The sequence below is a fragment of the Chanos chanos genome, chromosome 15 (genome assembly GCF_902362185.1).
Source record: "Chanos chanos chromosome 15, fChaCha1.1, whole genome shotgun sequence".
In the NCBI taxonomy this organism is placed as follows: Eukaryota; Metazoa; Chordata; class Actinopteri; order Gonorynchiformes; family Chanidae; genus Chanos; species Chanos chanos.
The window spans coordinates 7,345,297-7,356,789 of record NC_044509.1 but is presented as its reverse complement, the minus strand read 5'-3'; the positions used below and the strand labels follow the sequence as shown (position 1 = coordinate 7,356,789).

At 39.7% G+C, this 11,493-nt stretch overlaps 1 protein-coding gene across 1 annotated transcript; it reads left to right on the top strand.

Moving 5' to 3' along the window:
• The first annotated feature begins 2,145 nt into the window (after positions 1–2,145).
• On the top strand, positions 2,146–8,738 carry tbx2a (T-box transcription factor 2a). The gene is made up of 7 exons (XM_030792741.1): positions 2,146–2,510; positions 3,168–3,435; positions 4,739–4,885; positions 5,879–5,955; positions 6,130–6,299; positions 7,059–7,663; positions 8,262–8,738. The coding sequence occupies exons 1-7, from the start codon at positions 2,152–2,154 to the stop codon at positions 8,697–8,699; spliced, it is 2,064 nt and encodes a 687-aa protein (XP_030648601.1). The 5' UTR covers positions 2,146–2,151; the 3' UTR covers positions 8,700–8,738.
• The last annotated feature ends 2,755 nt before the right edge of the window (positions 8,739–11,493 follow it).

Genomic DNA, 11,493 nt, shown 5'->3' with positions numbered 1-11,493 from the left:
CTTTTTGGCATTATGTTTTGTCCACGCCCGATTAAAAAAAATGACCATACGTTCGCAGATGTTGTGACATAGGAATTCAAATTGCCCTCCACTTATATATGACGGCTTGGATCCCGTAGACCTTCTTGGATCGCTAATGACAACAAATGCACAGAGGAGCAACCTGTGGTGCTCTCTCAGCGGTACTCTTGTTGCATACTTTAGATATGAAGTCATTTCAGATGTCTGCGGTGAGCATTATCAGAGAGCGCATTCCAATTGGCTTCATGATCAAAATAATTTACTGTGACAACCAAATTTCATATAAGATACTGTTCAGTGCTCTTTCATGTGTCTAGTTGTTAGTAGCCGAAGACTCTTTTAATATTAAAACTCTTACATGAAAGCGAAAAACAATTTGTAAATTTGTAATTCGCCCTTAAATAAATAAATAAATAAATAAGAAACTTGCTTAAAGAGTCCATAGCTACTGCTCTTATAATTGTTGCTTGCAAATATACTGCAACAAGAGAATTAACCGTCTTGAATCTCACATAACCTGTAAGTTGAATAGAACAGTTTGGGGAACGGAACATGCTGTTTGAGGATTTAGGGCTAAATATGAAGTGACAGCAGTAGGTTCTTATTGTGGGACTCCAGCAGACTGGCGCCAAGCACTCTTTAACAAACGGAGTCCCACTTAATCAAGGATCTGTGGACAAACCTCTTAAAGGTACACGCGTCTTCGTGTAGCTGGTTTCAATCGTAGCAGTGAAATTGTAATTCTAGTGTTGATTATAGACCTACGAGTTGCTTTTACTTGACCTGCGTATGTATCTTGTGGTGAGGTTAATGAATAGCTGTAGTTAGACTGAACAGCACAGTTCTGTCTGCTCTTCTCGTCTTTGTATAATTCTGGTCTTCATAAAACTGAACTCTGTCACATAACAACAGAAAACTCTCTGATACTTACACCCTGCTTTATTTCAATACGAGTGTGCGTCTGAGTGGCAAAACCTGTAGGGTTCTTAGTGTGCCGTGTTTTACCGCGGCTTATTTGGATTTGCGATTTTTTTATTCAGTGGTGAGATTACACTTAGTAGCTTTTGAAATTCGAGATGAACATCTTTGCCTACTCCTGGACTTTGCTATTAAGATATTTAGCCTCAGAAGTATACCTGTGAAAATGTTTTAGGCTGCGGTATTATCTGTAGGCTCAAAAGTTGTGGGCTTTAGAAGCATCTAATGATTTTAATAGTGAGAATGACGGGCTACTGAGTGGTATTGCAGTCTGAATCCCTATTCCAGTCCACCCACATTTCATTAAGCATTAAATTAAACTTGTATCTTAAGTATGTTTTGAGGAGCTGTGGCGCAATGTGAAGTGTCTGCCCTCGGTTAATGTCCGATATCAGGATAACGTGAGTTGTTTTCTCAGTCTGAGAAAAGGAACGCGGCACAGCGATGAAATAACAGCCGGCACAAGATCTCCCTCCACCACCCTTCGACAGAATACTGCTCTGCAGTTGGTTATGAGTTCGGGGGTGGGATTTCCAGATCTTTACTCTGTCATTGGTTAATATTTTATTCTGTTGACATGTTTTCTTACTGCAAATGCTTCCGACACCTTCTAGCCCCCCCTTCCCGATCTTGGCTGGAGCTGTCAAAACCACGCCTATGGAGCTCTACAATTGGTCCAGAAAGCGTAAAATCGACAATCAAGAAGGTTTGCTTCATTAGTATAGGGATCCAGAGAGGAGGGACATGCGAGAAAGGCACAATTCTTCCGCGGTCTGGGCAAGACCTTCCAATTCCAACTCAGTTCCTCTGATTTTCACATCTTCATTTTCTGAGTTGTTCCGTTTTACACAGTGAATTTGGATGAAGAAGGGAATTCCTAAGTCTGCCTTGAAGTGTCAATGTTGTTTTTTTGACGGATATTATTTCGGAGCTACGGTGGAGCATCAGCATCCGGAGTAACATTAGCCTACCAGTCACTTACTCCCAGGACTCCTGGAAACGTCTGTCCATTCGTTGTTGGCACTGCTCTCTAAAATTGTTCAGTGCTCCTGTCAATTGCAAGAGGGCGATTATTTTGTCATCCGAACACATAGGCGTTGTGGCTTCACGTTTTAGAATACAATACTTTCATCTCGCTTTTTAGATGCACCGATGAGAGATCCAGTTTTCACGGGGACCACCATGGCTTATCACCCTTTCCACGCTCACCGGCCGGCCGACTTTCCCATGTCAGCATTCCTTGCTGCTGCTCAGCCTTCTTTCTTCCCGACTCTAACTCTGCCCCCGGGTCTCACTAAACCACTGGCGGACCATGCTCTCTCCGGAGCCGCAGAAGCTGGTTTACACGCTGCGCTGGGACACCACCACCAGGCGGCTCATCTTCGCTCACTCAAGAGCCTGGAGCCTGAGGAGGACGTAGAAGACGACCCGAAAGTCACGTTAGAAGCAAAGGAACTTTGGGACACATTTCACAAAACTGGAACAGAAATGGTCATCACAAAATCCGGAAGGTAAAGGAAGTTTTTGTTTTTTAATCTGTATGCACGTTTTACTGTGAATGAGAAAGCAGGCTAATGCTAAACAAAACAACGCGAAAAACAAATAGATTGTTTGTACTGACACATGTATTTTTTTCCTGCAAAAATGGGGACTAGACGCAACAGTAAAAAAGAATAGTTTTGATGTTCATTTTCTATTTTCCTCGTGGATACGAGCTGCTTTTAAAATCACTGGGGGTTTCCTGGGTGCCTTAAATATTAACCTATTTCTCCCTTCGTTAAAACTGAACGCTAATTATGGATTCTAGATCTGAAAGTATTTCAGCGTTTCAATATGTTTAAATCAATGATCATCGCTGTGCACTGTCAAAAGAAGAGGGCCTTCGTACGCGTCTACAAGACTGTTGTGTAATGTAGCACAATACTGTCGTCCAGTTTCTCAGGCCAATATTTTATCTGATCTCAAAATTAAGGGGGTTCCAGTGTTGTGCGTGGATTTGTCTTATTTATGATTTTTAATATGACGCTTAATGTTACGGAATTAAGTAAGGAAGTTATACTCATCTTAGACCGCCTATTCATTGGAATAACCAACAGTCATACGGACTAGAAGAAAACTATTCATGCAATGCCGTTAACATTTAATATTATTGTTTATGTCCGTTACAGAAGAATGTTTCCGCCGTTTAAAGTCCGTGTCAATGGTCTCGATAAAAAAGCCAAATATATCCTTTTGATGGATATTGTTGCGGCTGACGACTGTCGCTACAAGTTCCACAACTCTCGATGGATGGTAGCAGGAAAAGCCGATCCGGAGATGCCCAAACGAATGTACATCCATCCGGACAGCCCAGCAACTGGAGAGCAGTGGATGGCAAAGCCTGTTGCTTTCCACAAACTTAAACTGACGAACAATATTTCGGATAAGCATGGATTTGTAAGTACCAGATTAAAATATACACATTTTGAGATTTTTTTTCCTTCTTTCTTTTTTTTGCGTTTGGTTTGAACACACAGCGCGATTACCCATTAACCTATTTCTGAGTGTATTTTTAGGCCATTACGCTTTCCTTTGTCGCATTTTTTATTTTTACAGAGGTCATCTATTTGCTCCATTCAAATTAGTCAGCACCTAGAAAATGGATTAGCCAACACGACGATATTTTAGTATGATTTTTATTTATTTATTTATTTATTTGATGAATCAACAGCGCAAAACTGATTAGATAAAAGATCATGAGGATGTTTCAAATATACCATGTTTGTATTTATCGAAGTGGTTTACAGTTAATCGACTAGAGATGCAGCTATTAGTTAATCTGCATTTTATTTTATTTAATTTTGTTTGCAAGCGCTGACTACAGAGTAAATGATTCTTTGTAATTGGTCGACGTATTTCCTTTCGGTGTTTTCTTACTCGGCAACACTGATTTAATGTCACTGATCATATATGAAATCACCATTTGTTCAGTTTAGCGTTGGTATCATTGCTATTTGAATATTCGGCATTTTGTTCAACAGGGATTAAGGGGAGAAAACAAGTCAGGACTAGGCCTATTTGTGATTTAGACGCACTGTAAACCATGGAGAGGGACAGAGAGGAACAGTTTGTGCAGTAGTGAGACCACTTTTGGCTAAGTCTTACTGGATCTCTCCACTTACGCAATACATCAAGAGCAGAATATGGAAATGAGCGGTTGTTAGTTCCTCACAGTGATTTCAATGTCTGACCTTTAAGTGTAGCTTTAGTGTGGAAAGCTGAGAGAGAGAGAGAGAGAGAGACTGAATTAAAAATAAATGACTATTGGTCACAGGAAGTCATATATTCTTTAGATTCAAAGACACTAGACGCTAATCCTGTTCTTTCATTTTATTTAAGTATAAACGCAAATTACCAACATACGTCAACAGTCCACAAACAGCCTGCTAGCTTCATTGCGACCGATGCAAATCCTTGATACTCTGGCCTCTGTTTTCATGTATATACAGCTAAATTATTTATGTAAGATGGTGATTAATATGATTAGATGTGTAGGCCTGGATAACCACAAACAACTATTACAGTAATGAGTAGTCGAATACTATCCGTGTTGTAGTTTGGCCTACTTGTCTGTTGCTACTATCCCTACTCAGTAATTATTCGATTATTGCTGTTGTTGTGTATAAGACTAAATGTAATAACATTTGAATAACAGTTTTATTACTGATTTTTCTTAAAGAAAACACACGTTTTCTTCCAGACTATACTGAATTCGATGCATAAATACCAGCCCAGATTTCATATCGTGCGAGCGAACGACATCCTAAAGCTTCCTTACAGCACCTTCCGGACATACGTATTTCCAGAGACTGACTTTATAGCCGTCACTGCCTATCAGAATGACAAGGTAAGTTATGAGCAGAAAGAAAGTTAAGCACTGAGTTCTCATGCTCGCTGACTTTCAGTTTTCCCTCATGCACTTCGCGACATTTTGTAAGATCACGACCCAGTTCAGGTGAAGTTCTTTCCTAGAGCTCTTTCCCCTTTAATCTTTCTTATTTCTGTTTTCAGGGTAAATTAAAAAGATAACTTTTGTAATTTTAGTGTCATCAACTCACTCACTGTGAGGATTTTTTTTCAGTACATATTTCACTGTTAAATAGAGATTCTGGTCCAAGTGCTAGGGCACTGGTGCGTACAGTCTTATAAACTTAGCTGTATTAAGTCGCTATCGATGAGAGAGAACGTCGTCTCGACGGTATTTTCATGGGCTACTTAAAAACTCCAGAGCAATACGATCCAGGTGTAACAATTCACTACAGCAAAAGTGCGAGCAATGAACAACAGAGAAAGGCCTCGCACGTAAGATGCAAACAGGCACTGGAAGAGCTGCCTCGATCTACTGCAAGCACCGAGTGTATATCCAAGGCGAAGTTTAGCCTTAAAGCAGCATATTGTCTCAGTAATATGAGAACATATAAACGATTTTTTTTTCAGAATACAAAAGCCTTCGTTTAATGTACAATTAACAAACAAATGGTTTCCACTAGACTATTTCAAATCCACAGTCTTAGCGAATGGGGAAAAGAACTACTTGAAAAGGCGGCTAGGTAGATTTCAGTACAGTTTACTTACGGGCAAAATATGTTATAATCCAGTAAAATATTTAAATATCTAGGCTTGGCATGAATTTTGTTACTCCTGCACAAAATGGGAATGTCGTTACATCCTCGTGTCGGAGTAGGCTACAAATGTCAGTTAACTCAATGATGATGGCATTTCTTCAGAGATTATGCAAACCGCCATGCTAAGACATGCTGATGCATGCCCATAAAAACAGAAAGAAAAAAAAAATGGCGAAACAGGCCTGCACTCACCTATTTTCCCTTTCTCTTTGCAGATTACACAGCTAAAAATTGACAATAACCCCTTCGCAAAAGGATTCAGAGACACAGGAAATGGAAGGAGAGAAAAAAGGTATTGAATGTCACAATGAGAAACACAGAGCTCTGGGGTTTGTTTTCACCTAACTGTTTTTATGGAAAAATATCTAGATATGAGATATTACTTTTACTTTATTTTAGGCTGAACCATATATGTATATATATTTTTTCAATAAATGCACTAAAGTAATTTCACTTGGGTCTTTAGGAAACAGTTAACCCTTCCATCTTTGCGGATGTATGAAGATCAGTGTAAAGTGGACAGGGATGGTGGCGATTCGGACGCCTCATCATGCGAACAAACTACCGGGAGGGATTCAGTCAGCTCTCCTCTTGGACCAGTGACCAGTCCTCTGAAGTTTAACAGGAGTGGTCGAGGTACGCGTTTACAGTGCTTGGCTTTTGTAGGGTTTGGAAATGATATACCGTATTTAGCCTATGCATAGCGTATAGCTTAGATAGGGAGACAAAAATGTGTGCACGTTTATTTATGCTTTTAATACGCTGAAACTGGGCACATTTATAGACAAGGCACTGGCACTTTAAAAAGGGGGGAATTTGGGGGAAAGGGGATTTAGAGCATCAGTAGCCTCATAAGCACGTGATCTCACTTCAATATATATAATGTATGTAATCCGTCCAAGATATGAGGGATTTCAGCAATCTGTTTCATTGCGCCATCTAGACACACTCTCAATATGTGAAGAATTGCAATGGCAGAATTCTATGGACATTTTGTCCTTAAGTCTGAACATGTGACTATTTTTTTTTTTTTTTACAATATTTATTCTCGGACAAGAACTGTTAATTCTTAATTTAAATAGCAGTTAACACAAACAAAGTCTGAAGGTACGATTTAGTGCTGCCTTTAAAATGTTAAAAACTAGCCTACACAAGGCGTAAACAAAAGTACATTTGGTGCACTGAAAGGAAGTGGTTTCCGTGGGGGAAGAAATTAACAGTAAACCATTTAAAGTCATTCCACAAAACCAGATCTAGAAATGGTTTTCTCTTGGAATGGTAAACTGTAAATTATTTCTGTCACCATATGTGATTTATGTGTTGTAACGTGGGTTTTTTTGTTTGTTTGTTTGTTTGGTTGGTTGGTTGGTTGGCTGGTTGGTTGGTACTTTTCAGATGAAAAAACCTGCACTGAAAGTGATCAGGAACTGGACCCCCAGGAGGACCAGTCCATTGGAGTTAGCAGCCCAGGTCCAGAAACACCTTCTCCTTTCAACCCTCGTTGTGAGGAAAGAGCGAAAGACAGGCCTGGTCTGGACAAGAAGGGGGACTACTCGGATTCGAGGAAAGAGAACGACAGCGTTTTCAGCATCAGAAACATCGAGAAAGACAAATTAGACAGCAGAAACCAGAAAGACTCGGACTCTTCTAAGAAGGAGGCGGACTGCGTTGGCTTGAGTGGGATCAAAGAGGGCTTTTCCCCTCTGATGGTCCAGACCGAGAGCCCGTCGCACTTTAGTGCGGGTCACTTGCAGAGTTTGGCCCTGTCAGGTTTACATAGCCAGCATTTCTTTAACCCTCTCAACACGGGACAACCACTTTTCATCCATCCCGGGCAGTTTGCAATGGCTCCTGGTGCTTTCTCTACAATGGGCATGGGACACTTGTTGGCATCCATGTCTGGAGCGAGTGGACTGGAGAATGGAAGCTTGTCATCCCAGAGTGCAAGTTCGCCTAATCCTTTCCCATTCCACCTGTCACAACACATGCTCGCGTCTCAGGTAAACAAAGAGTTAAATGATGCACTATTTTTTTATGATCTTTCATATGTGTATGTGAAAGAATGCAAATAGTATGCTCCTCCATGTTGGAATATGAGCAACATCAGATCGTATTTAATGTTGAATGAAAAGTATTGTTGATGTACAGATACAAGGTGACATGACCTTGATGGTTTCGAACTGTGATGGTAAACGTTTGCAGTAACAAGTTTAGACTTGAATGAAACCGACCGCCTGTTCTTCACTGTGAATGTTATTTCACTGTAGAATGTACAAGGTTAATCTATAAAATGTTGAAGTGAATAAACATGATTTTTTTTTATCGGTTTTCTGATAACATGTAGAACAGTTCAAAATACTTGTCACACAGTGGAACAATTTAGGTGCAGAGTGTGGCTGGCTCAGAGACGAGTCTGTTCTGTATCCGTTCAGCTATGTTACACAACATGATTATTTCATTTGTCTTTACCTGCCACGGCTTCAAATGCCTTTAAAGGAGTTACCCTAAGGCTAAACAGAGCAATATGCATTTACACTTCAGTAAGTGTTTACTCCATTTTACCTCCTGCCCATACCTAAACATTATTTTATTTTTCAGGGTATTTCAATGCCACCATTTGGGGGACTGCTACCATACCCATACACATATATGGCAGCCGCTGCTGCAGCGGCCTCTGCCCTGCCAGCCAACAGTGCAGCCACCTCGCTTAGCCGAAACCCTTTTTTGGGTAGCACCCGCCCCAGACTGCGTTTCAGCCCTTACCAGATACCGATGCCGATCCCCCAGACCTCTAGCCTGCTCACCACCGGATTACAGAGCGGCCTGAACACAGAATCCGAGTCGTCAAAGTCAGGCAGCAGAGAGACAACACCCGAGTCTGAGCAGCACAACCACAAGGCTGGATCCAGCCAGAGAACGGGATCCCCCAAAACATCCGTCAAAGACTCCATTAATGAGCTGCAAAGCATTCAGAGACTGGTCAGTGGACTTGAAAAACAGAGGGAAGTTTCCCCAGGCAGAGAATCCCCCAAGTGACCACATAACAGATTAAAAATTTCACCTGTGTTGAATGATTCAAATGAGCACACGTTTGTGCTTGAAGGATAAATAGGCGATGTGATGATGAAAAAAAAAAAAGAAAGGAAAAAAAAAAAGATTTACGAGGAGCATTATGTGTCTGCCGTGTTGCTTATATTTGAACTGTCACGCTGGACTTATTGGAAGACACAGTTTAATCAAAGGTGGATTCAGCAATAAAAGAAACGGATTTCCCCCACCCCCTTTTTTGTTTTTTTGTTTTTGTGTTTGCATTTGGATCTAAAATTGTTATCATAAATGCAAAACTGCCGCGAAAGAAAAAAAAACCCCATCTGGACGGAACCTTGCCCCCTAAATACACAGGAATCATGAGATTGGCAATCAGTAGCCCTTTAGCCTCTGAGCCCCATTAATTAAAAAAAAAAGAAAGAAAAGAAAAAAGGAAAAAAAAAAAAAAAAACATTTCACCAGGGGCGGTAAGGTCAACGCGCCCTGTTGCTATTTGAAGATGTTCAGCTTTTACGTCACTAGTGTCCTGGGACCCGTTGTTTTTATTTTTATTATTTATATCACTTAAGTAAAAAAAAAATTAATTTGTAAATACGTTTAATGGATCGAAGGAGAGGCATCTTAATTTATTCAAAACTGTACATTGGTGTATATATACTATTTAGGTTTCAATTTGTTACATTTATATTTTTTTCCATTTTTAATGACAATATATTATATATGAATACTATCCAGCGCTTGTTGTTATGCGACCGAATGTGTTTTGATGTTTGTGATGCATTGCTGTTTAACATGCCTGACATGTGAAGGAAAGGCGTGCCACCAGTTCTCTAAAAATTTGTTAATTCGTTTATTTTTTAATTCCTTATATTGCGATACAATCAACAGTAACGCACTATAGACAAGGAAAACTCAGGTTTCTTTTCAGAATGGCTCGCAGAAGGTCTTTTAATAGTTTCCTTTACAGGAAGATTGCTCAGTTTGACACCCACGACGTGTTGGATATTCGGGTAAATAAATATACATTTTGTTGCATTGTTCCATTTAAATAAAAAGAATGTGTTCATCATTAGCTATTATGTTCATCTTTCAATGGTGTGGTAACTCAAACCTGATATTTTGAATTTGGATTTAATTTGAAAATAAATAAATAAAATAAGTAAAATTCTGAACTTATAAGATTGTATGTATAAATAAAGTGAGTGAAGAAGATAGTTAAATGGAGGCGTGTATTTCTGTTTTAAAAATAACTATGAATATATAACTCGTGCTTCTCACAATATACATATATGTAAAAAGACTGTTAAAAGGAAATCCCTCAAAGTTGGCCTATTTGAAAATTATAAGTGAATTCGCCATTTTAAGTCGTACCTTACACGTGGCTCCAAATGATTTAAAGTGAAATGGAAAATAAGGTCAAGATTAAGTTTAATTCATAACGTAACCGAACAGTATAAATGTACTGACAGGTTTTAAAAGTCTGAAAACACAATTTGTGAATACTTTTTAACACGAAAATCATTGTCTAAAACTATGTTATCAACCCTTGTTGTTGTCGACGCTCGCTTGGGTGACCTATAGATATTTTCGTAATTAAAGGCCATGAAATAGTTTACTCATAAACTCAATACTTCAGCTGAACTATTTGCCATGGGATGAAACGCTACGCAAAGTAGTGCATTTATTGTCGAGCGGATCCAAGTTCTGTTCTCAAGACTTTGTCTACTCTGTCTGGTTAGATAGCTGCGCCCTCTTCCGTCGAAGACCGGTTTCACCTCCAAGTTAAAATGCTTTACAATCACAAATAAAACTTCGTCAAAGATTCTGATATTCTCCACTACTTGAGTTAATCAGTAACGTTGTGGACCAGTGAGGGACGACCAGTGAGACCCTATGTGATTTCACTGGAAATATTCACATGATAAGGGTTCATGTGAGACACAAAGCAGTAATGTTTTGAACTGCCAAATGTAAGAAGTGTTAGGGATATAGGTCCCTCATCCCAACATGGTAAGGCAAAGTACCAGAGTGGCCCCTTAACACACAATGTTCCAGTTCACATTTTGTGATGTAGGGAATCAGAAATTTCTCAACAGAAATTTTAATGCGAATAACTCCTTGAAATCAACTATTTGATTACAAGTGGAATTAACATGTGTAGCTATTTAAGCTCGAGCATTCATTTGTGACGAGAATGAACGGCTGAAGTTGAGATCACCTCGCTGATTTTTTTTTTTTTTTTTTACTCCTGTGGATTAGGTTGGTCTTTGTTCTTCCGTTAGACGCATCAGTACGTTTATATTTAGAAAATGAATAGCAAAGGCCATTATTTATAGACGAAATATTTTCCTCTGTCGGGAACAAATCGCGTGCCTGTCAGGCTATTACAATAAACATTTTTTTGCACCTTTCAAGGCTCTGCAAGTGCTTGAGGTGATAGCAGGACCAAAATAATTTTTCTTGAAATGTATAGCGGATAGCCAGTGTTATTACAAATCACTGAGCAGATTTAGAAAGGGAAACTCTCAATCAAAGATAATGTGACGGTATGTCAGCAAACCAATGACTTCATCACTGAGGTTTGCTGTTATCACGGCCTGCCTAAATATTTGAATTTCATCATCTCCACTGCATAAAATGTGCGTGTGTGTGTGTGTGTGTGAGAGAGAGAGAGAGAGAGAGGTGTCATCGGCATAGTGAAGGGGTTAAGCGCCGCAACGGCAGGGAATTTCGCAGGGACTGGAGCATGGGACGCCTCGAAACTCCTGCAGCAGACAGTCCT

Excerpts from the sequence above, each read along its gene's own strand:
- tbx2a (XM_030792741.1), top strand. The coding sequence starts at position 2,152 with ATGAGAGATCCAGTTTTCACGGGGACCACCATGGCTTATCACCCTTTC. Across the intron at positions 4,886-5,878 it reads CTGCCTATCAGAATGACAAG|ATTACACAGCTAAAAATTGA; the intron begins GTAAGTTATGAG and ends TTCTCTTTGCAG. Across the intron at positions 5,956-6,129 it reads AATGGAAGGAGAGAAAAAAG|GAAACAGTTAACCCTTCCAT; the intron begins GTATTGAATGTC and ends TTGGGTCTTTAG.